General features: G+C 43.0%; 1 protein-coding gene across 2 annotated transcripts in view; it reads right to left on the reverse strand.

The window, feature by feature from the left end:
- FMN2 (formin 2) overlaps positions 1–15,726 on the reverse strand; it is a gene marked incomplete at both ends in the record, with an annotated part of 335,919 nt that extends 320,193 nt beyond the window's left edge. For both annotated transcript variants that reach the window (XM_084253323.1, XM_084253322.1), the window contains one exon: positions 14,154–15,726. In XM_084253323.1, the coding sequence (XP_084109449.1) occupies positions 14,154–15,726 (1,573 nt within the window). The remainder of the gene's footprint in view (positions 1–14,153) is intronic.
- Between the last annotated feature and the right edge of the window lie 8,929 nt (positions 15,727–24,655).

Consider the following 24,655-nt stretch of genomic DNA (forward strand, 5'->3'; position numbering starts at 1 on the left):
GCAGTGTACTTCAGTTGATCTGCCTATTCTGTTCCCCACTCTCTCTGGTGAATCCTCTCATGCCCCCTGCACCGCTGATCTACACCCCAGTTCTTGTATGCATAAATACTCTAAAAAAAAAAAAAAAAGCAGTCCTCCTTTGCCCATGAGGGTAATCAGAATAGAAAATGAACAAAATAAGAACAAGAAAAAAATGAAGAGTTCTGCTTGGGCTAATAATGGGTTTCATGAGTTGGGGATATAAGTAAATGCACTCTGAAAAATAACTGAAGCATTCAGGCCAAAGTGAGGGATAGAGGCTGCAATAAGTAGGATACTAGATTGCACAGTATTAAATGCTAATACATAAATAAAATATTTATATTAACATATATACAATTTATATTAATATACTCTAAATTATATCTAATGTATATTATTATATATCAAAAATTACATTGATACATATAAATTAATTAAATTTAAACTTCAGGCTCAGGACAATAAGGAATCACTGAAATGTTTCTAAACTGGAAGCAGGCAGCTCATCTTTGCCTTTTGAACAGTTTGCTCTTCTGCATTGTGGAGAATTATTGGAGAAGAAAGAGCGAGAAACAGGGTTCCCTGATAGCCTAGGGGTTGTCTCAGCACTATCACTGCTACCTATCACTTCTTTTTTTGTTGTTTTTTTGTTTTTTTGTTTTTTTTGTGGGACCCTCGCCAGCAGCCGGGGATGAACCGGCGCTGCAGAGGCTGCAAGAAGACTCGCACCCCAGCGCTCAACCGCTGCGCCACCAGGGGAGGCCATGCTACCTATCACTTCTTTGGCCTGTGTTAGATCCCCGACCAGGGAGGTGACCCACATATGGCGCAGCAGCCTGTCTCACCTGCTGCTCCCCACTCTGTCTCTGATGAATCCTCTAAGCCCCCACACCTCTGGCCTACACCCTAGATCTTGTATGCATAAATAAATTAAATAAATTTAAAAAAAGAAGTCAGACAATTTAATGAGGTTTCTTTCTGTTCCAAATGCCTGGAGTAACCACTTTACCCAACTCTCAGTAATCCACCATCATACAACAAGAGCTATCAGGCTTCTTCACTGGCCACACAGCAAATTATAGCAACTGTGGGCAGCACGCACAATGCCCACTTTCTCCAACTCTGCTACTATGCCCATAATCTCTTCATTGGTCACTCACCTAGGGCCTGACAATTGTATGTGTGGATGCTCAGAGTATCCACGCACCACTGAGTTCACCACACACACCCTAAGGCAAAACTCTTCCCCTGTGGTCTCCAGCCACAAACCACATTGTACATCCACCCTCAGGATGTAGTCTGAGATTGGCAACGCATATACTTTATATGCCTTTTGTAACAGGGGACTGAAACCAAAGATTATTACAGGTGGCGCCCCCCAGAGCGGGGAGCTGGTGAGGATGCGTGAGTTCCTATGAACTGAGCACTCATGGGCAACCGTGACCTATTTTCTACCTGCAAATCCCTGCAGAGCATTCCTTGACTACCTATGGAAAATAGCCCGCATCACAAGGCAAGCATATTCCACTGTTGACCTGATTACATGACTATCTCCATGGTGTCTCAGAATAACTGCCTGTGATAACATCAGCACATATACTTTGCTGATGCAAATGTCTCTTGACTTGACGTATGGCCATGATGTCCCCTTTTATGTTCCTCGTAAAACTCTGTGCCCTGTGCCCCAAGGACCTTATTCCTCATACCATAGTGTGTTCAGCTTTTACCAGCCTGTATGCTTTCTGTTTAGGACTTTAAAATACTAGACACTCCTTTAGCTGAAGTAAATGGCCACTTGAGGCCCCAGTGACTGTTTTTCCTTGTTTGTTAAATAAACCCATATTGTTGTTTTCTGAACCTGAGTGGTCTTGCAATTGTGTGCAAAGGTGAAGTCATCGGGCAGTGACTGGTAAACTAGTTTGGGCACTTCTGCTCAAGTCGTTGAGTCCTGCCTTCAAATCTGCTCCTTGACTGTTGTATCCCTCTTCACATTCTGACTGCAAAGTGGCAACAAAGTTCCTGTTGCAGCAAGGATGAATAGTCCCAGATGAAATTCAGAGTTGTCTCATTCAGAGGATGAAAATGGATTACTCAGAGTCCATGTATAGAACGATGACAAGCCTAGAGGGACTACACCAAGAAAGCACAGCCCAGCTCCAAGGGCAGTCTCGTTTTTATTTAGAATCAGAAAATAAAAAGATGAAAGAAGCAAGGAAGCAAACAAGGAATGCACAAGTGTATGGGGGATGCGTAACCAGCTGCTCCAGCCAAGGTTGAGAAATAAGGAGAAAGCCAAGGAAAGTCTCAGTGTTTTATGCTACTCTAGTCATAACACCTATTGTTGGTTTTGCACATGCTGTTTTCAGCATGTATAGACCCTTACACCAGGACTTTTGCCCTGAGAGGTTCCTTATCTTAAACTTTCACTCTTTCTGCACATGTGTTTTCAACATGTATGGATCCTCATACCAAGACTTTTGCCCTGGAAGGTTTCTTATCTCAAACTCCCCGTTTCTGCAAGTGCTGTTTTCAGCATGTATATATCCTCATACTAGGACTTTTGCCCTGAGACATTCCCTATCAAATTTCCCCGTTTCTGCACACTGAGAGGCACAGAACAATCAAAGCAAAGGATACTAGCTCCCACATAAAGTATGGGTGGAGAGTAAGACAGGAAATACAAGGAACAGCAGCAGCAGCAGCAGCCCCTGGGATTCAGCATCCTGAGGGATGATTCAGCAATCAAGATTTCAATATTTTGGATCTTCAGAGATTAAGGGGTCAGCCATTTCTGCCCCCACCATGCTGATCACCCAGAAGGCTGTTGCTGCCCTCTGAAGGACGTGGAGAGGCTTCCAGGAGCCAATCTAAGAGAGGAAAGGTTCAGAGACTTTGCAGGTAGCCGAACAACTGAACTGTTCCCAGCTTTACTGCTATTACAGCCTGGAAGGGAAGGACACAAATCTGGGTGCCTCCCTAAACTGTGAGTGTGGGCCATTTGTGGGGTTGTTTGGCTGCTGCAGCTGCTGTTTCTAATTGTCTAGTGCTGTGCTGACATGTCAGCAGCTTCAGTTAGCATCTCCTGTTGTGTTGTGCTGTGTCTTCTGCTGTCTTCATGAGTTGGATGCTGGCCTATTTTCTGGCTGCCAGTGATCCAGGCCCTCAGTGGCAGGAAGATGCCATCTTGAGAGCCTTCTGTTTAGGACTGTAAATAATGGACACTCCTTTAGCTGAAGTAAATGGCCACTTGTGGCCTCAGTGGCTATTTTTCCTTGTTTGTTAAATAAACCCCATATTGTTAATTTCTGAACCTAAGTGGTCTTGCAATTTTGTGCAAAGACGAAGAAATCAGACAGTAACTGGGAAACTATTTTTGCACTGTACTTGGCCAGTTTTAATGTCCCTTCCTGCCCTGTATCACTTTGGGGGTAATCACCCAATTCCCAGGGTTAGTGTCACTGCCCTCAACTTGATATCTGGCCTCCATAGCCATCGGTGTAACAAGGAGACCCCTGAAACTTCCCTGGGTTCCCATATAACATAGTACACTCTGCCCCTGTATCTACTAAGGCCAAAACCCTTTGCACATTGGTTGGGGGCCAGTGGACAGCAAGCTCCACATGTGGCTTCCGGTCTCTGTCGTCCTCCGCAGATGGGTCCCTCAGGCCTTATCCTATTCAAAAGCAAAAGGGGTCAGCAGAAATGGTCCTTCAGGTTCAGGACATGTGCCTGGGGCCTGAAGTCCCCAGCTTTTCCCTTTTCCCTTCACAGAAGCCCATCCAGACTTGCCCATTGGTGGCAGACCTCTTCAAGATCCCAGACTCCTCCTCTGGAAAAGAGGAGAAGGCTGACCCCATGCTCCAGGCTCTCCCAGTAGTGACAAAGAAGATGAAACACCAGCAGCCCATAATCCCAGGGAGGTCAGGCTGCTGGGCAGCCACAAGTGACAGAGTTCACCCATACACCAAAGCAGAACTGGTGGACTTGGGAAAACAAGTCAGAAATCAAGAGAACCTTTGGCAGCCTGGCTGTTACGTTTGTGGGACCTGGGGTAGACGGAATTATTTGCACAGTACAGTGCCCTGCACTCCTCACCAAGGGGATCTTGCAGAGGATTGACGTTTAGATTGTACAGTGAAAAAAACTTTGGGGGCGACACAACCTATGAAGCTATCTGCAGCCACTACAGCACGAGTTCAATCCCCAGCCAGGGAGCTACCCACATGGCACAGCAGACTTCTCCTAACTTGCCCCCTGGTCCCCTTAGCAGTGTATTTCAGTTAATCCACCTGCTCTGTTCCCCATTCTGTCTCTAGTGAATCCTCTCATGCCCCGCCCCCACACACCTCTGCCCTGTACCCCAGTTCTTGTATGCATAAATAAATTTCTTTAAAAAAAGCTCTGATAGAATGGAGTGTAAAGAAAATGAGTAAATGGGACTATTTTTCACCTTCCACACAATAGACAGCCCATACCTTTAAATGCTATTGGTAAGTTTTTCACCATTCAGACATCTAGTAAACAACAGATGGGCATTTCATTTGCAACAATGTATTGATTGTATGGCTATGGGCACTTAAGTAAAGGAAGCTAGGCATGGGGTGTTGCTGTTCTGCCTGTCTCAGTGTTGGGAGTCTCTGGCAGTCTATCTCTCTGCCCGCCTGTGTATATGGTCCCCTGTTTCAGTATTAAAGGCCTGCAAAATCCACTGAAAGCTCCAAAATGCTCTTTTCATCTGCAAGAACTGACAATGAACCTACAAGGCCTGGGACGGTTGCACAACAGGGAGGCAGATTGAAAGACTATTCAGCCAATTGATTTATGCATAAATATCTTTCATTCCCCCTTCCTTGTATATAAAGCAACAAAAACAGCACAAAAAACACAAAACACAGAAAAGCTCAATTTTAAGAAATTATACCACTCCCCGTGAAAATAAAAACAATATTTTTTGGCCCATTACAGTTTTGACATAACATAATAAAACTTGCAGAGGGCCCAGTACATTCTAGGCAAGGACTTTATCACAAAACAGTGGTTATACCTTGAAGTATAACCATGGGAAGGTGGGAGACAAATTTTGATGTTATAATACCTTGTCTATCAATTCAAATTGATGAGAAGTCATAATTTTCACATATTTATAATTTTAATATAAAAACCTTACAACTGGATAAAATTATATCCAGTAACTACAGTAACAAGGCAACACTTATTTGTTTCTTTCTAATTATTCCTTAATGCTAAATTTCATTAACATCAGATAATTATTATAATACAAAAGTAGAATGAAAACAGTAATAAAATACTATCAATTTCCTTTACCTCTTCTTTCACTACCAGTAAAATTTTTATTTGTTAACACTGAGGTACAGTACTATTATTGCTATATTTAAATCAACCAACAATGTTAGGAATAGATGCTCTCTCAACACAAGTTATAGCAAATATATCTACCTGCACTATAGATTCAACCATAACGTTATGAAAATTTATTTCAACTATCCAAAAATGTTAGTAATTTTCCACCTTAAATTTAACCAGTTGTTACCAATAAGAAGTCTAAATATCCATTTTGCCAATTAAAAAAAATGTAGTGAATATTCATAAATATCTCAGTATGTTCAGTGGCCATCATATTGACTAGCATACAACAGGCATGGAAGTGATATATGGATGAAGTAATAGAACAGTCAATGATGAATGTAGAATCAGGTGAGTGGGCAAGAAGCAAGGAAAAGGAGGTGAGTAGGAGGATTTAAAAAAAAGAAAATCAAAGCTTAGCTATTGTAAACAGTGCTGCTACAAACATAGGGGTGCAGGTGCTCTTTGGAATTGATGTTTCTGTGTCCTTTGGGTAAATACCTAGGAATGGAATTGCTGGATCATATGGAAGCTCTATGTTTAGTAGGTCCAGAAATCACACAGCTCTCCATAGTGGTTGGACCAGTTTGCACTCCCACCAAGGTGCAGGAGAGTTCCTTTTTCTCCACATCCTCGCCTACATTTGTTGTTGCTAGTTTTTTTAATAGTGCCATTCTCATCAGTGTAAGATATGACTGGATCAAGAAGATGTGGTACATATACACCATGGAATATTACTCAGCATTCAAAAAAGATAAACACACACATTTTGCAGCAACATGGATGGAGCTGGAAGGGATCATGCTCAGCAAAATAAGCCAAAAAGAAAAAGAAAAATACCGGATGGTCTCACTCATAGCAGGAATCTAGAAAACTTAAATAAGGGACCAGGAAAATGAACAACTATAAGAAAGTGAAAATCAAAATCAACAAAAAACTATGAACCAGAGACACTCTATGGGGGGTGGGAGGCAGGGAGGGGAGGGATAGGGGTCAAAATAAGGGGGTTGCAATTGTATGGGGAATATAAAAATAAAATTTATTATTAAAAAAAAAATCAGGGCCTCCCCTGGTGGCACAGCGGTTGAGCGCTGGGCTGCAAAGCTGCCCGCAGCCTCTGCAGCGCTAGTTCAATCCCTGGCCACCGGTGAGGGTCCCACATGGCGCAACAGACCTCTCCTGTCTCGCCCACTGCTCCCCTCAGCAGTGTACTTCGTCAGTCTGCCTGTTCTGCTCCCCACGCTGGCTCTGGTGAATTCTCTCACCTTCCCATGCTTCTGACTGTACCCAGTGCTTGCATAAATAAATAAATAAATCTTTAAAAAAAAATCACAAAATCATGTCTATAAAACATGACATAGTAAGTGCAGAAATATCTAGATTACTCTATTAAGTTATATGGTAGATACAAAATAGGAAATGGAAATTTAATCAATCTTTTCCAGATGCTAAATGTAAAACAACAAATAGTGTATTCCATGAAGGTAAAAACAGCAAACAAAACCACAATGTGGGAAAATAAAATACATGTTCATAGAACAGTAAATAGATTAACTTGCCTAAAGTAGAGAGTTTTCATGATGGAAATTGTGGGATGTTAAGAATGCAGTCAGGCAAATGTAGCTGAAAGTCGTGCAGAACATAAAATACTGAAGTTGTAACCAGTGGCTGAAGCCAAAGACTGTTACAGATGGTGCCCCCTGGAGGGGGGCGCTGGTGAGCACAGACCCTCCCAGGGAAAATGCTAACAAAGTATTGCATTTTGGGGTGGAGACTTTGATAAGAAAAAAAAAATAACAATACAAAACACAACAAAACAAAAAAAGACAATTATAAACCAGAGACATCCTGCAGGGGAGGAGGAGGGAGAAGGATTAGAGGGAGGGAGGAAGGAGCACAGGGGACTGAGGTGATGGTGCTGAGGTGCATTGGGGAAGGGAATTCTATGGGACTACACCTGAGGGGTGGGGGAAGCAAACATTACTTAAAAATGAACAATGATGTAAAAAATACATAAATAAAAAGGAAAGGGGAGGGGAGGGGAGGGGAGGGGAGGGGAGGGGAGGGGAGGGGAGGGGAGGGGAGGGGAGGGGAGGGGAGGGGAGGGACTTCAGAAGCAGCCCTCAGGATTTTAGTGTTTGGATTCAGTGTTTTTGGATCTTCAGCAATTCCGAGGTCAGTGATTTCTGCCCCCACCACGCCAGACTTCCAGAAGACTGTTGTGGGCTTCTGAAGGATATGGAGAGGCCAAACTCAGAGAGGAAATGTTTGGAGGCTTTACAGGTAGCCAAGTGACTGAAACTGTTCCTGGTTTTGCTGCTGCTACAGCCTGGCAGAGAAGGTGAAGACCCGGAGCAGGTGCCTTGCTGCGCTGCATGAGTGTGGCAGTTTGTCAGGTTGTTCAGCCACTACAGCTGCTGTCTTGAGCATTGCTTGTCTGGTGCTGTGCTGGGGCATCTCAGTAGCTCCGGGGAGCATCTCCTGTTGTGTCTTCTGTCGTCTGAGTTGGATCTCGGCCTATAGTCTGGCTGCCACATTGTAAAGGCAGGAATGGCCACTGAGCAGGTTTTCAGATCCAGCAGACCAGGTAAAGGAGGAGTCAGAGTCCTCAGTGGTTTTTTGCAGGTCTTTTATTGGGGTTCACCAGGCATATGGCAGGCAGGGCTGCTGGGGGGCCGGGAGGCTGGCAGGCGTCCCAGCCCCCAGCAGGTTTTCACTCTGGGCTCTCTGGCCTTCTCTCAGCTTCTGCTTCTCTTGCTTCTCTCTCAGCTTCTCTTTTGGCTTCTTGGCTTCTACTGGCGTCCCCGTGTCACTGACCTTAAAAGCCCAGTCCTAGCCCAGGTGAATCCCATCTACCTATGCCCCTATACCTATGCCCACCTATTCCAGGTACCCGCCATCAGGCATGCATTCAGGACCGCAAGGATCCATCATCTGTCCTGATGGCAGGAGGGCAGAAAAGCCTGACATTTTTCCTTACCCTACACACATGCTCCAGGTCAGCAGTGGCAGGAAAACGCCATCTTGGGAGCATGGTCTATTGTTCAGGAGAGGAGCTATGTGTCTTCAGTGGTGCAAAGACACCATCTTTGGGGTGCTTGTGTTTAGGATTTTAAAAACACTGGACACTGCTTCAGGTGTAGTAAATGGTCATTTTTGGTCTCAGTTACTCTTTTTTTCCCCTGGTTTGTTAAATAAATCCCATTATTGTTGTTCTCTGAATCTGAGTAGTCTTGCAATTGTGCGTGCATGTGAAGAACTCAAACAGTGTCTGATAAACAATTTGGGCAGTGTCCTTGGCTAGTTTTAATTCCCCTTGCTGCCCTGTATCAAGGTGACAGCATGTTGACTCTCTTTACCACCCCTCTTTTAAAAATTAGCAACTCCCCCTAATCACATAATCAAACCTTCATTATTTGCTTTCCTTATCCAAACCCCCCCCAAAACCCAGTTTCTGATAAAGTGATAAAATTGCTTACAATTATTGAAAATGAAAAAACTACTATGGAAGTGGAAAATGTCTAAAGTTATGTTGAAACAAAGCCTCACTGTAAACTGTAAATTTCAGGGAATAACCGATAATGCTCTCAAGGCCACATGCCTGACTCATGAACCCCAGATAACCACTTAGAAGTCTCCTGCTTCCATATCCCAGCTGGCTTTAAATTGATAATGACCCTTGGTTTAGGCAAGAAATATCCTGTTGCCTAATTGCTCGGGGCTCAGATTTTGGAGAAGGATCTCTTCTGAGCCTGCTGGCATTAATAAAGAACTTCTCCTCTCTGAGTGCTGCTTGGTTTTCTGATGGAATTCTGCTGTAACATTATAATGCATAAAATAAACAATTTGCAAAAAACTTGTTATTAGAAATATTTTCAACTGTTATACCTAGTAATATAAAATATTAACATAAAATATTTTAAAATAAAAAATAAAATATTAATATGAAACATATAGTAATGCTTAATACAATTTCAGAGTTGTTTTAATAAATTTAGCCACTTTAAACAATTAAGTTTATTATGTCAATAACCCAGTACCAGGAAGCTAATGGCACCAGTTGTTTTGCTCACTAGGCAGAGTTGTAGGGGATTTATACAGACTATTACATTTAATGTTAACAGCATTAATTCAAAAGTTATCCTCAGTAGGGAAAGGTAAAAGTATCAGGTTTTTCTGCCCTCCCGCCATTAGGATAGATGATGGAACCCTGTGGTGCCGTATACATGCCTGATGGCGGGCACCTGGAGTAGGGCGTGGGCATATGTAGATGGGATTCACCTGGGCTAAGACTGGGCTTTTTAAGGGCGGCGTCACTGGGACGCCAGCAGAAGAGAAGCAGAACGAGAGAAGAAGCCGAGATAGAAGCAGAGAAGCAGAAGCAGAACAAATGGAAGCACAGACAGAACATGAGAGAAGGCCAGAAAGCCAAGAGCGAAGACTTGCTGGGCGCTGGGAGGCCTGCTAGCCTCCCAGCACCCCAGCACCCCTGCCAGTCGTGTACCTGGTAAATCCCAATAAAAGCCTGAAAACCCACCGAGGTCTCCAGGACTCTCCTCCTTTACCTGGTCCGCTGGATCAGAAAACCTGCCCTGTGTCCATTGCTGCCCTTACATCCTCCATCTTCATACATATGAAAAAAAGTTACTTGAGAGTCATTCAATTAAATATAGTAAAATTAGGATGTAAATTTACTAGAGTAACCAGTAACTAAAATAACTGTTGCTACCATCACCCAACTATACATGCTTACCACCTTTTTAATAGAAATAGAAGGAAACACAGTTCTAAAAGTATCTATGTCAAATTCAATACACACGGCTTATATCCAACCGCCTAAATGCACTTAAAACAAGACCCGTCCTCAATTCATAATATCATCATTAAATTCCATTACTGATGCTGTGGGATACTTCAATCCAAATCTCTTTAAAAAAATAAACAAGAAAAAAGATGTTTCAGACCAAACTAAAATTACTTATTTATAGTTTTTATGTTGCCAATGTCTATTCTGATAAAAGCAACCCAGGAAGACAAAGCACAGGAAAAAGCATAGCACTCTTATAATCCGCTTTGCTATTGTAGTAAGACTGACACATTGTGTAAATCTGGGATGACTGTTGACATTCATTTATCAGACAATAACTGGATAGCTACATTGTCAAATGTTACTGCTAGAAGTAACACTGTTCTTTGGTTTAAAAAAATAATTAAGAGCAATCTGAGAAAAAATTTGTATCTTTGGGTCCCAGTGATAAAAGAATCAAAATAACCTTTAAAGAAGCCAAAATCATTGTCATACAATCCAAATTCTAAGGCTCAAACACTGTATTAATTAACTAGTCTTCCGAAAGCATCAATGCACTTGTGTAGGGTAAATGGTTTTCAAGCTTTTCTGCCCTCCCACCGATAGGATTGCCCTGCCTGATGGGGTACCTGCAGTTGTTACATTGTTGTAAACTGTCTTGTTTACTTCTGTGAGCCATGGGAGGAGTATTGAGGTAGTCACCAGACAGAAGCAGAAGCAGGAGAGAGAGGCAGGAGAGAAAAAAGGAGAAAGAAGCCAGAGTAGCCCAGAGTGAAGACTTGCCAGGGGCTTGGAGACCTACTGGCCTCCTGCCCCCCACCCCACCCCTGCCTGCCATGTATCTGTTTGCCACATTACATGTAAAGCTCAATAACAACCTGAGAAAGCCACAGAAGGCTCCAGGACTCTCCTGTTCTGCTTGTTCTGTTACCCATTTTGTCTCTGGTGAGTCCTCTCACCCCCACACCTCTGGCCTGTACCCCAGTTCTTGTATGCATAAATAAATAAATCTTTTTTTTTAAAAAAAGTTTCTGCTATTATTTAATGTGCAAAGGGATCTCTCAAATTCCAGCAGCAATTTTTCTACTACTACTGAACAAGAATGCATTTTAAACAAATTAACTAACATATTTCATGCAATGGCCTAAGACAACTTCAGTTCCTTAACAGCTAAAACAAAATAAAATTTTGGTCTCTATCATTGCTAAGTGTTTTTACATTTGCCAAAAAAAGACAAACATGTCATGGAGATGTCTTTTTTCACATGAATTTTCTTCCTACATTTGGAAGGCAATAAAAAGCAGAAAAACATCTGTTCCTTCCTGCAGAGCTGACAACCCTCACTATATGGTTTAAAATAGGATGGTAAAGAACCAAGTGTAATGTCAGATGACAAAAAAAAAAAAAAAAAAAAAAACAGATAATGACTGAGAAACAGGAGCCTGTATGAATCTGGACGCATTTTACCATAAGAACAGTTCCCAGAACAGCTTCCTAGAAAAAATGTGGTTCACTCTGACCAACAATCACCATTCTTTAGCTGAAAGGTCAGATGTTCAACAATTAAAGGAATTTGCTTTATTACAGACAGAAAATGGGAAAATCTCATATATGGAGGTCTTAAATTCTATAACATTTTAAAGCATTTTTGACACTATATGTTATCTTACAGTATTAAACATCCAAAATAAGTAAGGACATTCAGACTTGAATTAGTAAGCTCAGCTTCTCTTTCTGGCTCTGCCTCTAAATGAATCATAATGTGACCTTGAGAAAATTATTTCACCTCTTATCTACTTCCACCTACCACTTACATGATTAAGATAGACCTGCCAGTTCTTTTTTCAAGTAAATGAATGAGATAACTATATAGAAGCTGCTATAGAAATATCTACTAGTCATCCACCAGCAATATCAAGCAATCAAATACACAGTAGAAACTGTCTATATTAGAATAATAATTTTACACTTTTACTCTACACAGAGAAAGTCTACCTGAAGAGATCAACAACACCCTTGAAGAGGACTCATTTAGGAATCCCAAAATTTCCAATTTAGAAATACCTAGCAAATTCAAAGGAAAGTTCCAAAAATATCTATTTTTTCCTTAAGAAAAATAACTTAAACCTGTTTAAGGTCCTGTGACCTTCAGGACTTTTGATCAATTCTCCTATGAAGTTCTCTTCCCTCACTACCAAGGAGTTAAGTCACTATATCCTTGATGCTTCTAGAGCATTGTACTATGTAACTTTATGTGTTCCAATGCACTTAGTCATGACCCTTTTATCTCCTACATTCTAGAATATTGCTTGGCACATGTGGCTGCCTGGATGTATGTAATGTATGTATGCATGTATATATTGTAAATATGCATATTGTGTATATTTGTTAAATAAATGAGATGAATATATTTCTCAGTCTAATGCTATTATCAAAAGCAACCATTAATAATAATGAATGATAGCTTTAATTATGGTGACTTTTTCATTTTTAGAAAAATAATATATAAATGTTACCAAAATTAAAAAGGCAATACATGATTTCCCATCAAAGTCAAATTCACAACAATTAACAACTTTCCAGTTTTCTTCTTCAAAAATGCTTCTTGATAGTGTTTGTTATTGTTCTTTTTTTTAACTATATAATGGGTATTAAACGATAAACATTCCTTTTAACCTATTCAATAAAGGGTAGGGGAAGAAAATAAGTAAGATAGCAATCATGTAAAATGAAAAGAAGAGGCTATTGTTGATTATAAGACTCCATAGATAAAAAAGATAGTTCCTAGATATAAATGAAAATGTGATTAACAAACACTATTTTCACAATATAAATAGCATTTAACCAAGTAGCACATGATCAAGAAATGTCATCTAAAATAATTGTAGATTTTAGTTTCATAATTTAGTAAAGTTAATTGAACATGGATTTTTAAGTTTTTCAAGTTACATTTGAAATTTTTTATTATTCAAATATTTATCACAAACTTACATGTACCAGTACTTATATAAATTTCACTTTTTTCTACTCCTTAAATTCTTACACTATTTCATTTATATATAGTAAAAACTGAAGCCAATAAACATGCGATACAAACTAACTGATATTTATTCTACCAGTGGACTCTTAGGTAAGACTTTGAGACCTATAAACCTCTTACACTCATGTATCTACTTAACATTTACAATAAACTGACCCTTTAGTTGTGCTTTATGGTACCCATCAGTTTCCAGCAGACTCTAGAAAGGAATACCAATTGGATGACACTTGGTTTGGGCTGCCTCACCTTCACTATCTCCAAAGTATAAATACCCAATTATGATTGGACCATCATGCCAAATGAAATTCTAAATCATAATATTTTCTGTTTAAATATACATTAAGTATGTTTCAAATTTGTTGAATCAGCAAACTAGAATGACACCACTTGATAAAGAAAAGTTATTTGCAAGATAGAAATTACACCTTACATACATAGACATATGTATTAGTGCAATCAGAAGTGACCTCTAAATAGTACTAGAATAAGTTATTTGCTTCTCCAACAGTGACCTTTCTCAAAGGATCATGAGCAACTTTTTGTCTTAGTGCTATGAGCATGAAGAAGGAAAGTGAAGGAAGATGGCTTAGCTAACGATGCACAAAAGTAAAAATAAGTAAGAGTTTGTCTGGCATTGCACTGCACTTAGGGAACAGCATATATTTTGAAGAAGTGGATGGAGCAGTCCTTTCATGAGATGATTTGGGAGAGACACAACTAAATTACACCCTTTAAGACCTTGTTAAAAAAAAAATAAGAAATTTCACTAATCCGGGTGAGAGGCATCAAAAAAAAAGGGGGGGGATTTTCTATGAGAAAGGGGTTGTCACAAGTTGGTCACTGCTGTTGAAGGCGTTAGTGATGGAAGGGGAAGTCCCTTATTGGCAACAAACTTGTCACCAGGTGACAGGACGCACTCACCAGTGAACACGTTCTGGAAACCCTCTGCAGTCGTCTGAGCCCCAGCAGCCAATTTGGCTGTCGGGGCTTGGGGTGCCCCATCGCAACTGCCTGGGGCTGATCCGCGCACCGGGAGAGCAGAGTCTCCAGCCCGGGTCGTTCGGGCACCCAGTTCCTCCGTCCAGTCTGCAGAGCGGCTGAGGCCACCAGCCAGGACCCCGTCGGCTCTGTGTTTTTGCGCCGGGGCGGCGGCAGAGGCGAGGGAAGGTCTTGGTCCCCGACTCAGGGCAGACTCCAGCCGCCTCTTGATCCTGGGGCTCTGGCTGGGGGACTCAGACGGCGAATGATTAGGAGAGCTGAGTTGCCGGGTGGTGGTCTTGATGTAGCAAGGGGTAATGATCGGGTAGGGCTTGAAGCAGCGCAAGCTGGGAACAGGGCTGCTGGGCAGGGAGGCAGCTGCGGGGGAGCCGGACTCCTCGGCTCCCGACAGCTCCTCGGATCTCCCCTCCAACCTCTGCTGAGTCTCTCCCAACGCTAGGCCCCACGCCTCCCCGGGGGAGCCTCGGGGGGCATCTTCAAAAGCTTCCTCCTCGCCTTCCTCATCCGTGTCCCCAGCACCTTGCGCGGGGTCTCCCACCACAACCTCTCCAGGTTCAGACTCGGGAAAGCGGAAGGAGGTGGACACGACAGAGTCCGCCGCCGAGGGCTGGGCATCCTCCAAGTGGGGCACCTCGGAGGAGAGGCTGCCGCTGGGGAGCGGGGGCTGCTTGGGCACGGAGGATTCGGTGACCTGGCTCTCAGGCAGGTCGGAGAGCGCCGACAGCACCTGCTCTGCGTCGGGACTGCCCACGGCCTCTCCAGCAACGCCTCTTGGCTCCAGCAGGAATCGGTCCAGGCCGAGGAAGGCCTCGGGCTGAGGCGAGGCAACCGTTGGGGGCGCTGCAAGTTCCTCGGCGCCCTGGAGCAGCAGCTGCTGCTGCTGCTGCTGCATCCGGATCGCCTGCTGGATGTCTGAAAGCAAATCCTCCTGCTCTGTAGCAGAGTGGAAGCTGTAGATGTCCGTGTCCGAGCCCGAACTGGTCCTTTGTCCATTCTGCGCCCCTCCGGTAGTTTCCAAATCCTCAGCGACCGCCCGGATCCCGACCCCAGCATCGGTCCGCCCCAGGCCACCTGGACCGGTCGCGTCAAAAGGGTCTGGACACTCAATATCCGACAGGCCGATCTCGTCCGCGGAAAGGCTGAGGTCTGGGGTTTTGGTGACCACAGAGTGAGCGCTGTCCAGCTCCCCGGTCTGGAGGGCCTGGTGATCCAGCACATCCTCTCGGGAGCCGCCGGTGCCTTTCCCCTTGGACTGGTTCTTCCTGATCCGCAGGTTGGAAAACACTGAGGCTCTGGAGTCGGACTTGCTCTTTTTCTTGCCCGGCTCCCCGCCGCCGCCCCCTGCCCCCTTGCTGTGCTTGCCCAGCGCCTTTTTACCCCCAGCCCCCTTCTTTGTGGCTTCCACATCTCTGGGCCCAAGAGAATCCTCAGCGCCGCCGCTCTCCAGCGAGGCATCACCTGCGCTCCTTTTCAGCTTCCCATCCTGGTTCCCCATGTTGCAAGCCGCTGTGCGCCGCCGCGCCCGGGGCACTCAGGCCATCCCGGCCCCCAGCGGTGCGCGGCCCAGGCCAGGGGAGTCTCCAGGCCACTCAGGCGGCCGGGCAAGCCGCAGGCAGGGGAGGTCGCTGGGCCTCTAGCTGGCCCCGCTCTCGTCTGTCACGGCTTTGCATAATACGCTGCGACTCCCGCAGTGGCTGCGGCTGAGGCGGGGGTGCTGGCGGGGCGCGAACATGCTCAGTGCGGCGCTCGGCGCCGGCCAATGGATGCACGGGACGCAGCCCCGGCCTGGCTCTGCGCCAGTCCTTGCAGCTCACTCCACCCGAAATGAAGCCCGGAGCAATCAATGTTTCTTGTATCTCGAGGACTTGGATGTCCACGATGCACATCGAATACCTTGTCCCAAGCGGAAAAGTTGGTCAGCTGAAAGATGCACACCCAACCTCGAAGCTCCAGATCCTGCCAGCAGAGAAATTAAACAGAAAAGAAAAATTTTAACAGGGAGAAATTGAAGCCAGAATCTAATAAAGAAGGCACATACACGTCCTCTCTTCTACCAACCAGCCAGCAGAAGCATGACACCGGTAAATATTTGGAGGTTGAATGAATGGGTCATTTTCTTTTATAGTTGATCATCTTGAATGCTGTAGTAACAGGATTATTAACATTAGTGCTTGAGGGAATGTTTTAGGAAAGGTTACTTACTACTCATAGTCTGGCTTTTGTTCCATGACGACTTTGCATCTTCATAACAGTCATTTCAAAGTTCATTTTCAAACTTTTATTTGACAAAATAGTGAGGTGGGGGCAATCAGAAAATACAGAGTAATTACAATTGATTAAAATGCTAATGCCCAAAATTCTCTGTGTTTACCACGTAAATCAAACATTTGTATTCAAAAGGGGTGCATATACTATCCCTGCCAGGAGATCGAACTCATCAATATTAAACATGCCCTATTGTTGAAGCCTATGAAAAGGAAAGAGACAAAAAGGAAACTTTCTTGGCACAAACACATGAAATCAAGTGTTGTGTTCTAAACCACCGCTTTCCCAAGCACACCCCTCAAGACAAACTTTATTCTTTTCTTCATTATAAAAGTTTACAACAATTATTAAAATTGTTCCTCCTAAATCTTGTCACTGTTATAATTAGGATATTTAGTTACTTATATTTAAAATGCATTTGTATCTGAAGACTCTCCACACAGTAAACTTAAATAAGATTAAAGTGGCATTATTCAATATGTTATAATAAATATGAACCCAATAAAAGACAATTCATAGGTCAATTTTAAGAACATCACCTAATGGCATCATTAAATTAGACAAATTGGAAAGGAACAACTGAGGAATTAGAACTTTCCAAGAAAGAAAATAAAAGCAATGGAAATGTATAGGACTTAATTGTATCTGCTGCACAAAATAAAGTAACATTTGTTAATATTTTTAAAACTCCAACTCCAATTCTTGATTTTTATTTATTTTTTTAAAGATTTATTTATGCATACAAGAACTGGGGTACAGGCCAGAGGTACAGGGGTGGGGGGTGAGAGGATTCACCAGAGACAGAGTGGGGAACAGAACAGGCAAACTGACTGAAAAACACTGCTGAGGGGAGCAGCGGGCACAACAGGAGAGGTCTGCTGCACCATGTGGATATCTCCCTGGCCAGGGATCAAACTTGTGCTGCAGTGGCTGCGGGTAGCTTCATAGTGCTGTCTTAACCCCTTGAGCCACCAGGGAGGCCCCAATTCTTGATTTTTAAAATGTCACATTAACAAAGTGCATTTTGATCCACAAAGTGACTCCTGAAACTTCCCTAGACTTTTTTCCTTTAAGAGATTATCTTCTCGTTTTAATATACAACCCCTGAACTTTTTCAATAGAGTTTTTCAGAAAAAAGAAGTTGCTTATGGTTTAGGATCAATGTCAGATCAGAGGGGGTATTGTAAAGGTATTTGGCTTTGGCTTTTGTTGAAGACTCTGGGATAAGGCATCATTTAGATGTTTAGTACCGTGGGCCTGTGAAAATAAGAGTCTGAATTCAGACCCTTTGGAGCAATTGTTGGCAAGCCGATTTTGAGGATAGGGTTATGATCAATTATGAGGGCTAACAAAGTTGGAAACAAAGTTGGCTGTTTTTATATTGAGGCCATGATGCTGTTAAGGAGGCAGCTTCCTGAGAAAGGAATGCTCAGTTCTTGAAGAAATCTGTATAGACATGACACACTACAAAAATTCTTTTCTGTGCTTCTGTTTTCTTATGATCAATGAAATGAAATTTAGAACCTTTTTTGTTTAATAATAAACTTGTTTAGAATAAGGTTTGAATGCTATTTATGAGCAATGTCTGAAAATGACCATTATTTCAGAGTTTCATTTAAATTGTAGAGAAGAGCTGATCTTTGCCTTTTATGTGGAGGCAAAAATACTAGGCTCAGTCTTTTATATTTTTTGAGAAAAGTTGTCTGTTGTTATAACTCTTATTGACCAATCAATGGTCCAGGGATGTCATGACTCTTAGAGGCCACCTCTACTCTCACCCTCAGATTCCCGTGAGAACTTGATCAGAAAATTCCTCAAAGAAAGAGAGAGAATGGTTCCCCTGTGATGTTTCTGGAAAGATATACACTTGGTTTAAAAGTATAGCTTGTGAAACAATACCTCTCCAACTTAATTATAATAAAAACAAAGCTGATATATTTATTGAAAAAATATATAATAATGTTACAAGTATTTAAATTAGACTTTGTTGTCAACTACTTTGAAAATATAAAATAGCTACCCAATGTGTTAGTATTCTTAAAGTAAGGCCAAAAGAAGGGAAAACTACTACATTTTATATGACACAATTTAAATCCAGCAAATAATTGTTCCTTTGCATATTGTTAACCAACATTTTTAATTTCTCTCCCTAACCCTATATATGATTATATATATAATCATAAATATATATATATATATGATGTGAAAGCATTATGTAGAAATAATTACTAGACTTTTTCAATTTATATTCTTAAAAATAAATAGCAACTTAAGGGCAGGCAGCCAGTTGTCCTTAGGTGGCCCTTTGAGTAAATGGGGAAATCAACTTTAATAACTTTGCCAGGGTAATATCCCAGTCTCTGAAAGATTCTGGAGTGCTTTAAAAGCCTTTGTTTCACCTCTTTTACAAGACAGCTCTCTTCCAGAATCTAGGCTCCTCGGAGGGTGCAATTTGCCAGAGGCTATTAGAACTTTCTGCTTCTTTGAGGGCTTAATTTTTGTAGTCTTTAACAAAACATCTTTGATTTTGAACTCTGAGTTTCCATACTTTTTCTTCTTCTATGATATATTCTAAAAGTTCCAGAGGTAAAAGAAGAGAGGAAGTGTATTTGAGGGGAGGTAGAGTAGGAAGGAAAGAGATAAGAATGCTGCTTTCTTTTACAGGCCAATTTTGAATGTGAACCAATAGATGGCAGTTGTATAGCAAATCACAGTTGGCAAAGCTCTATTATATGCAAAGACTTACTTGAAACACGCTATGGATATCAACTGTATGTAGGTACACCCAGTCCAGTTTAATCAGTGAATAAGCTTAGGTTAAGAGATTTGTCCAAGGTCACATAGCAAATGAAATACTTGAACCTATAAAATCACACCCCAAATTCTATATAACAACATAACATCGTTTATCTTTCAGGGACTGGTTTAAAGGTTGTCAATGTCCTGGTAATGTCAATGTTCCTCGCTCTTGCCCTGTTCATCCTTATTCTGTACCTGTTTTGTTGTGTTGTGTTGTGTTGTGTTGTGTTGTGTTGTGTTGTGTTGTGTTTCCTTGCATACAAAGCCAGAAAGCCAGGCAAAACTGGCTGAAACCAAGGTGGTCATAGAGATAAGAAATGAATTAAGACACAACTGTCTCCAGGTGCCATTTAATAAGGTCAAAAACTAAGCCCATACTCCTTGCTCAGCAGGAAGGTTTGGGAAGATTGAATAGGTAAGACAACTGATAAGGTTCTCTTGGAAACAAGGCCATAAGACCAACCACAATGACCAGAAAAACCAGCAAAGATCCAGGAATGCAGAAGCAGGTCTAGGACCTGAGATCAGACATCCCAGCTGATAACAGGTGCAAACTGTTACCCCAAGATAGAAAGCCTGCAGAGGTAGGGTATAAAAGAGATCCTCAAATCCTCCTGTCTTGTCCCCTGCTCTCTTGCAGGGTATTTCAATAAATCCTCCTTTTCTGTCCTCCGTTCTGTCTCTGACAATTTCTTTTATCCCCATGCCTCCAGTCCCACCCCAGTATTTACCCCACTGCATTTTGGTTGCCCAGATGGGGAGAAATTGGGCACTGGTACCCCTTATTCCTTCACTGTTTCTCGTTCTCTGGTGGACTGTGAGGAAACTTTGGATAAATGAAGGTATCAGATTAGGATACATCCCAATGTTACTGAAAGTTTCCAAAGACTTCAAAGAATTGGCTTGTGAGTGACAATTGAGGGGGTCAGGCTTGAGCACCCACAAATCAGTGAAACGTTCCCATGAGTTCGGGGAACCACATAGCCAGATGGCAGGCAGCTTCACTTTCCTCACTCTGCCTTTCCGTCTGTGGCCAGAGATCTAGTCTACTTCCTTTAGGTCTTGAGCCCCAGGCCCTGAACCTCTGTTTGACATTTGGTGAGTCATCCCAGGCCCAACATTCTACATCCAGTGGAGAAGGTTGTGCTGGCAAATCAACCCCCTAGTTCCCTGGTGTAACTCCTCCCAGAGTGTAGGCCCATTCGCTAGCCATCACAAGTGTTTTCCCTTTGTTGCTGAATGGGTCATGAGACAATCTCTCTCAGCCCCACAGATTCGCCCTTAGCATGCATTCTTAAAAACTAGAGCAAAATAGACCCTTGCAGACACTAAAGAAAAAAACACTTAATCTTTGCAGTACTGCCTGGCTCTAATATAAACTATAGGACCAAGAAATCTATCCTATAAGTGGCACCCTTAGCAATTAATCCCATTTTCTAAGTAGACCTCTTTTGCTGTGGCCAAGGCAAGTGGTCAAGTTATGTTATACCCAGGCTTGTATGGCCCTGAGCCAAGATATGGACCTCCACAAATCTTGCTATCTATGCTTGGCAAAGTTCTGGGTCCTACGCCTAGATTTGACAGCCTAGATGACCCCTCTCTCTTTTGGGGGCACCTCCAAGTTTGTGGACAACACCTTAAAACAGCCCACCAAGCCCTTATCACCTGGTTGAAGCTCCCGCTTTGAGAGTACTGCTTCAATACTTTGGAACATGGCCTTCAGTCTACAATAACAAGAAGGAGACCATCCAGGTATAATAATAAGAGAGAGAGGGAGGAAGAAAAGAGAAGGGCCCAATATATAGTAGCTGCCATTTCCTGGGGCCTGCTACCTCAGACTCACTCGAGACCCTTGCATCCCTAAAATATTTGAGACTGCAATCTCTTAAAGGACCCCTAGCTTACTTTCACTGCCAGCAACCAGGACACTTCAGCTGTGAGTGCCTGAGGAGGCTTCCCCCAGGGCCACCCCCTCTGTGCCATTGCGCAGGGAATTGGAAGAGGCGCTGTCTCACTCTCCAGAGAGGGAGGGGCCAGCCCAAACCATGGGATAGATGGGAAGGCAAAATGGGCCATCAGCTGCCATGGTCATTGACTATGAAGAAAACAGTGTGGGAGGAGAAGACCTCCTTTTCGTAGGGGGCCCAGAGGTTAGACAGGCTTCTCTATTTACTATCTTTCTGCATGAGCCTCAGGATCATCTTTTTGGTGGAAACGGGCCATTCAATCTGCCTTATTCCAATTCTTTGGGCCAATCTAGCAGTTGACTCTTCTCTCCACTGGTATTTATGGCTAACCTAAGCCAGGGCACTTTGCCATGCCCTGCCCTGCTCATTACAAGGCCACATGTTTACACATTTGCTTTTGATCTTCTCTTCCCACCCTATTCCTCTCTTAAGATTGGACACCATGACCACACTCTAAGCCAGTCTCCAGTTAACAGAATCCACAATCACTACTAGCCCACTTGGCTGCCGATGCAGGCAATAGGAATACTACAGAAACCCCAACAGTCACTGATAACCCCATTCTGGCACCTCCATGCATCTGGCACACTGCAACCCCAGGCAAGCTATCTTTGCCATCCCTGTTAGGGGGCAATTAAAGGTCCTTCATATCTTCCATAGGAAGCCACAATATCCCCGCAAGCCAAATGTATGAAGTGACAATCTCTTATACAAAAATACCTCCAGTTGGGTCTTGTAAGACCCTGTATTCCTAATCTTTTTTTTTTTTTTAACTTCATCTCATTTACAGACCATCAAACCACAACTTCTGGTATCAGCATATTGGTCATTGAGTATCAAGACCTAGAAGCACAAATGACTGCAGAATGCCTGAACCTGGATGCTTGGATAACCCATTTTGGACAACCAATGCTATCTGTAGCCTTTCAGAACAACACATAACAGCTAATATTGATCCTGGTTTGAAATCCCAAAGTGTGGCCTTCTCGTTCCCTTTTGTACCCTTTTCCCACTGTCCTTACAAGACAATAAGCTAGTAGGGCCATTACTATGCCCCAAAACTCAGTTTGAAGCAGCTACAGAAGAAGCTAGGCCTTTGTCCCATGTCCAAAGATTTGTCATTGTCTGCTAAGGAGAGGGGGGTATGTCAGGGTATCATTTAATAAGGTTAAAAACTAAGCCCCTACTCCTTGCCCAGCCAGCAGACTTGGGAGTCTTGATTAAATAACGTAATTGATAAGGTTGCCATGGGAACAAAGCCACAAGACCAACCACCCTAATCAGCCTAGATTCAGGAATACAGAGGAGAGCTAGGACATGTTGTATGTCAAAGGCCAGCATCTGGACCAGAATCGAAGCAGATAACTGGTGCAAACTGGTACCCCAGGTTAGAAAGCCCACAAAACAATATAATAAAGAGCCTGAAATCCTCCATCATGCAAACCTCTCCTGTCTTGCCCCTGGTCCCTTGCAGAGTATTTCAATAAATCTCCTATTCTGTTCTCCACTCTTTCTTTGATGAATTCTTTCACCTGCATGCCTCTGGTCTCAACCCAATATTTCTCCCTACTACATTTGATAAGGTTGCTATGGGAACCAGGCCATAGGACAGACCACCATGACCAGGAAAACCAGCCCAGACCCAGGAATGCAGAAGCAGGGCCAGAACACATTCTGTCAGCTTTTGAGACAAGACATTCCAGCAAAAATTGGTCCAAACTAGTACCCCAAATAAGAAAACCCTTGAAAACAGATTATGAAAGAGAGTCTCCAATCTTCTTCATGCAGACAATATCTCTTGTCTCTTCCCTTGCTCTCTTGCAGGATATTGCAATAAATCCACCTTTTCTGTTCTCCACTCTATTTATGGTGAATTTTTTCTCCCCTATGCCTCTGGCGAACACCCTGGTATTATATTACAACAGATAGGTCTTCCAAAAAGGGGTCTTATGGACTTTGCTCAATATGGTAAAAAAAAGGGTCTTCCAAAATGTGTTACCTTGCTATGCTATGGAAACTAGAGTTTAATCTAGGCCCTATTTGCTTCAGAAGGCCTATTACCATTATTTAAAGAATGCAAACTGTTATCAGTTGAGAGCAGTGAAGGCCCTAAAGACTAGGAGCCTTAGCTCTAGAAAAGTCACAGTGTCTCAGTCCATAATGTATCTTGGTCAGTGGCAAGAAGGGACAAAACACATTCTAAACACAAAGTTTATAAGAAATTAAGATAAGGCCTCCCCGGTGGCGCAGCGGTTGAGCGCTGGGCTGTGAAGCTGCCCATGGCCTCTGCAGCGCTGGTTCGATACCCGGCCGCCAGCGAGGGTCCCACATGGTGCGCAGACCTTTCCTGCTGCGCCCCACTGCTCCCCTCATCAGTATGTTTCGTAGGTCTGTCTGTTCTGCTCCCCGCTCTGGCTCTAGTGAATTCTCTCACCCTCCTGTTCTTCTGACTGTACCCAGTGCTTGTGTAAAAAAATAAATAAATCTTAAAAAAAAGAAATTAAGATAGAGAAAACCAATTATTGTCCTTTGACTACAACTCTTCAATAGAAATGTAATGAGGTGATTTTGAATTTTCTACTAGCCACATTACAAAAGTGAATGAAACAGATAAAATTATTTTTAATATTTATTTAACAATATATTTCAGTAAAAAATCCATAAAAGATATTAGGAATATGTAGTGGCAGGAATGGACACAGGGAAGGTTTTCTAGGATCCCATGCAGACCGGGTAAAGGAGGAGTCAGAGTCCTCAGTGGTTTTTTGCAGGTCTTTTATTGGGGTTCACCAGGCATATGGCAGGCAGGGGTGCTGGGGGGCCAGCAGGCTGGCAGGCCTCCCAGCCCCCAGCAAGTCTTCACCCTATGTGGGCTCTCCATCCTTCTCTGCTTCTCTCTAGGCTTCTGTTCGTTCTCGGCTTCTTGGCTTCTGCTGGCGTCCCCGTGACGCCGCCCTTGAAAGCCCAGTCTTAGCCCAGGTGAATCCCATCTACCTATGCCCACACCCTACTCCAGGTGCCCGCCATCAGGCATGCATTCAGGACCGCAAGGATCCATCACCTATCCTGATGGCGGGAGGGCAGAAAACCTGACATTTTTCCTTACCCTACAGAATATAGTTTATGTATTTTTTCATAGTAAGTTTTTGAAATCCAGTATGATTTTCATAGTAATAGCAATTTCTAAGTCCCAACAGACCATATTTTAGTTGTGCAATAACCATATATAGTGAGTGGTTACTTTTTTGGGACAGCACTTTTAAGCAACTAGCCTCTGTGGCTATCACCTACGGCTTTGATCACGCAAATGCAGAAGGCATTTGGGAGCTTGGGCATAGGGCATGAGAACCTGATTGTGGATACCTGGAGCATGGGCGCAACCACATGTGTTAG

This window comes from Talpa europaea (assembly GCF_964194135.1).
Source record: "Talpa europaea genome assembly, chromosome: 14".
Classification (NCBI taxonomy): Eukaryota; Metazoa; Chordata; class Mammalia; order Eulipotyphla; family Talpidae; genus Talpa; species Talpa europaea.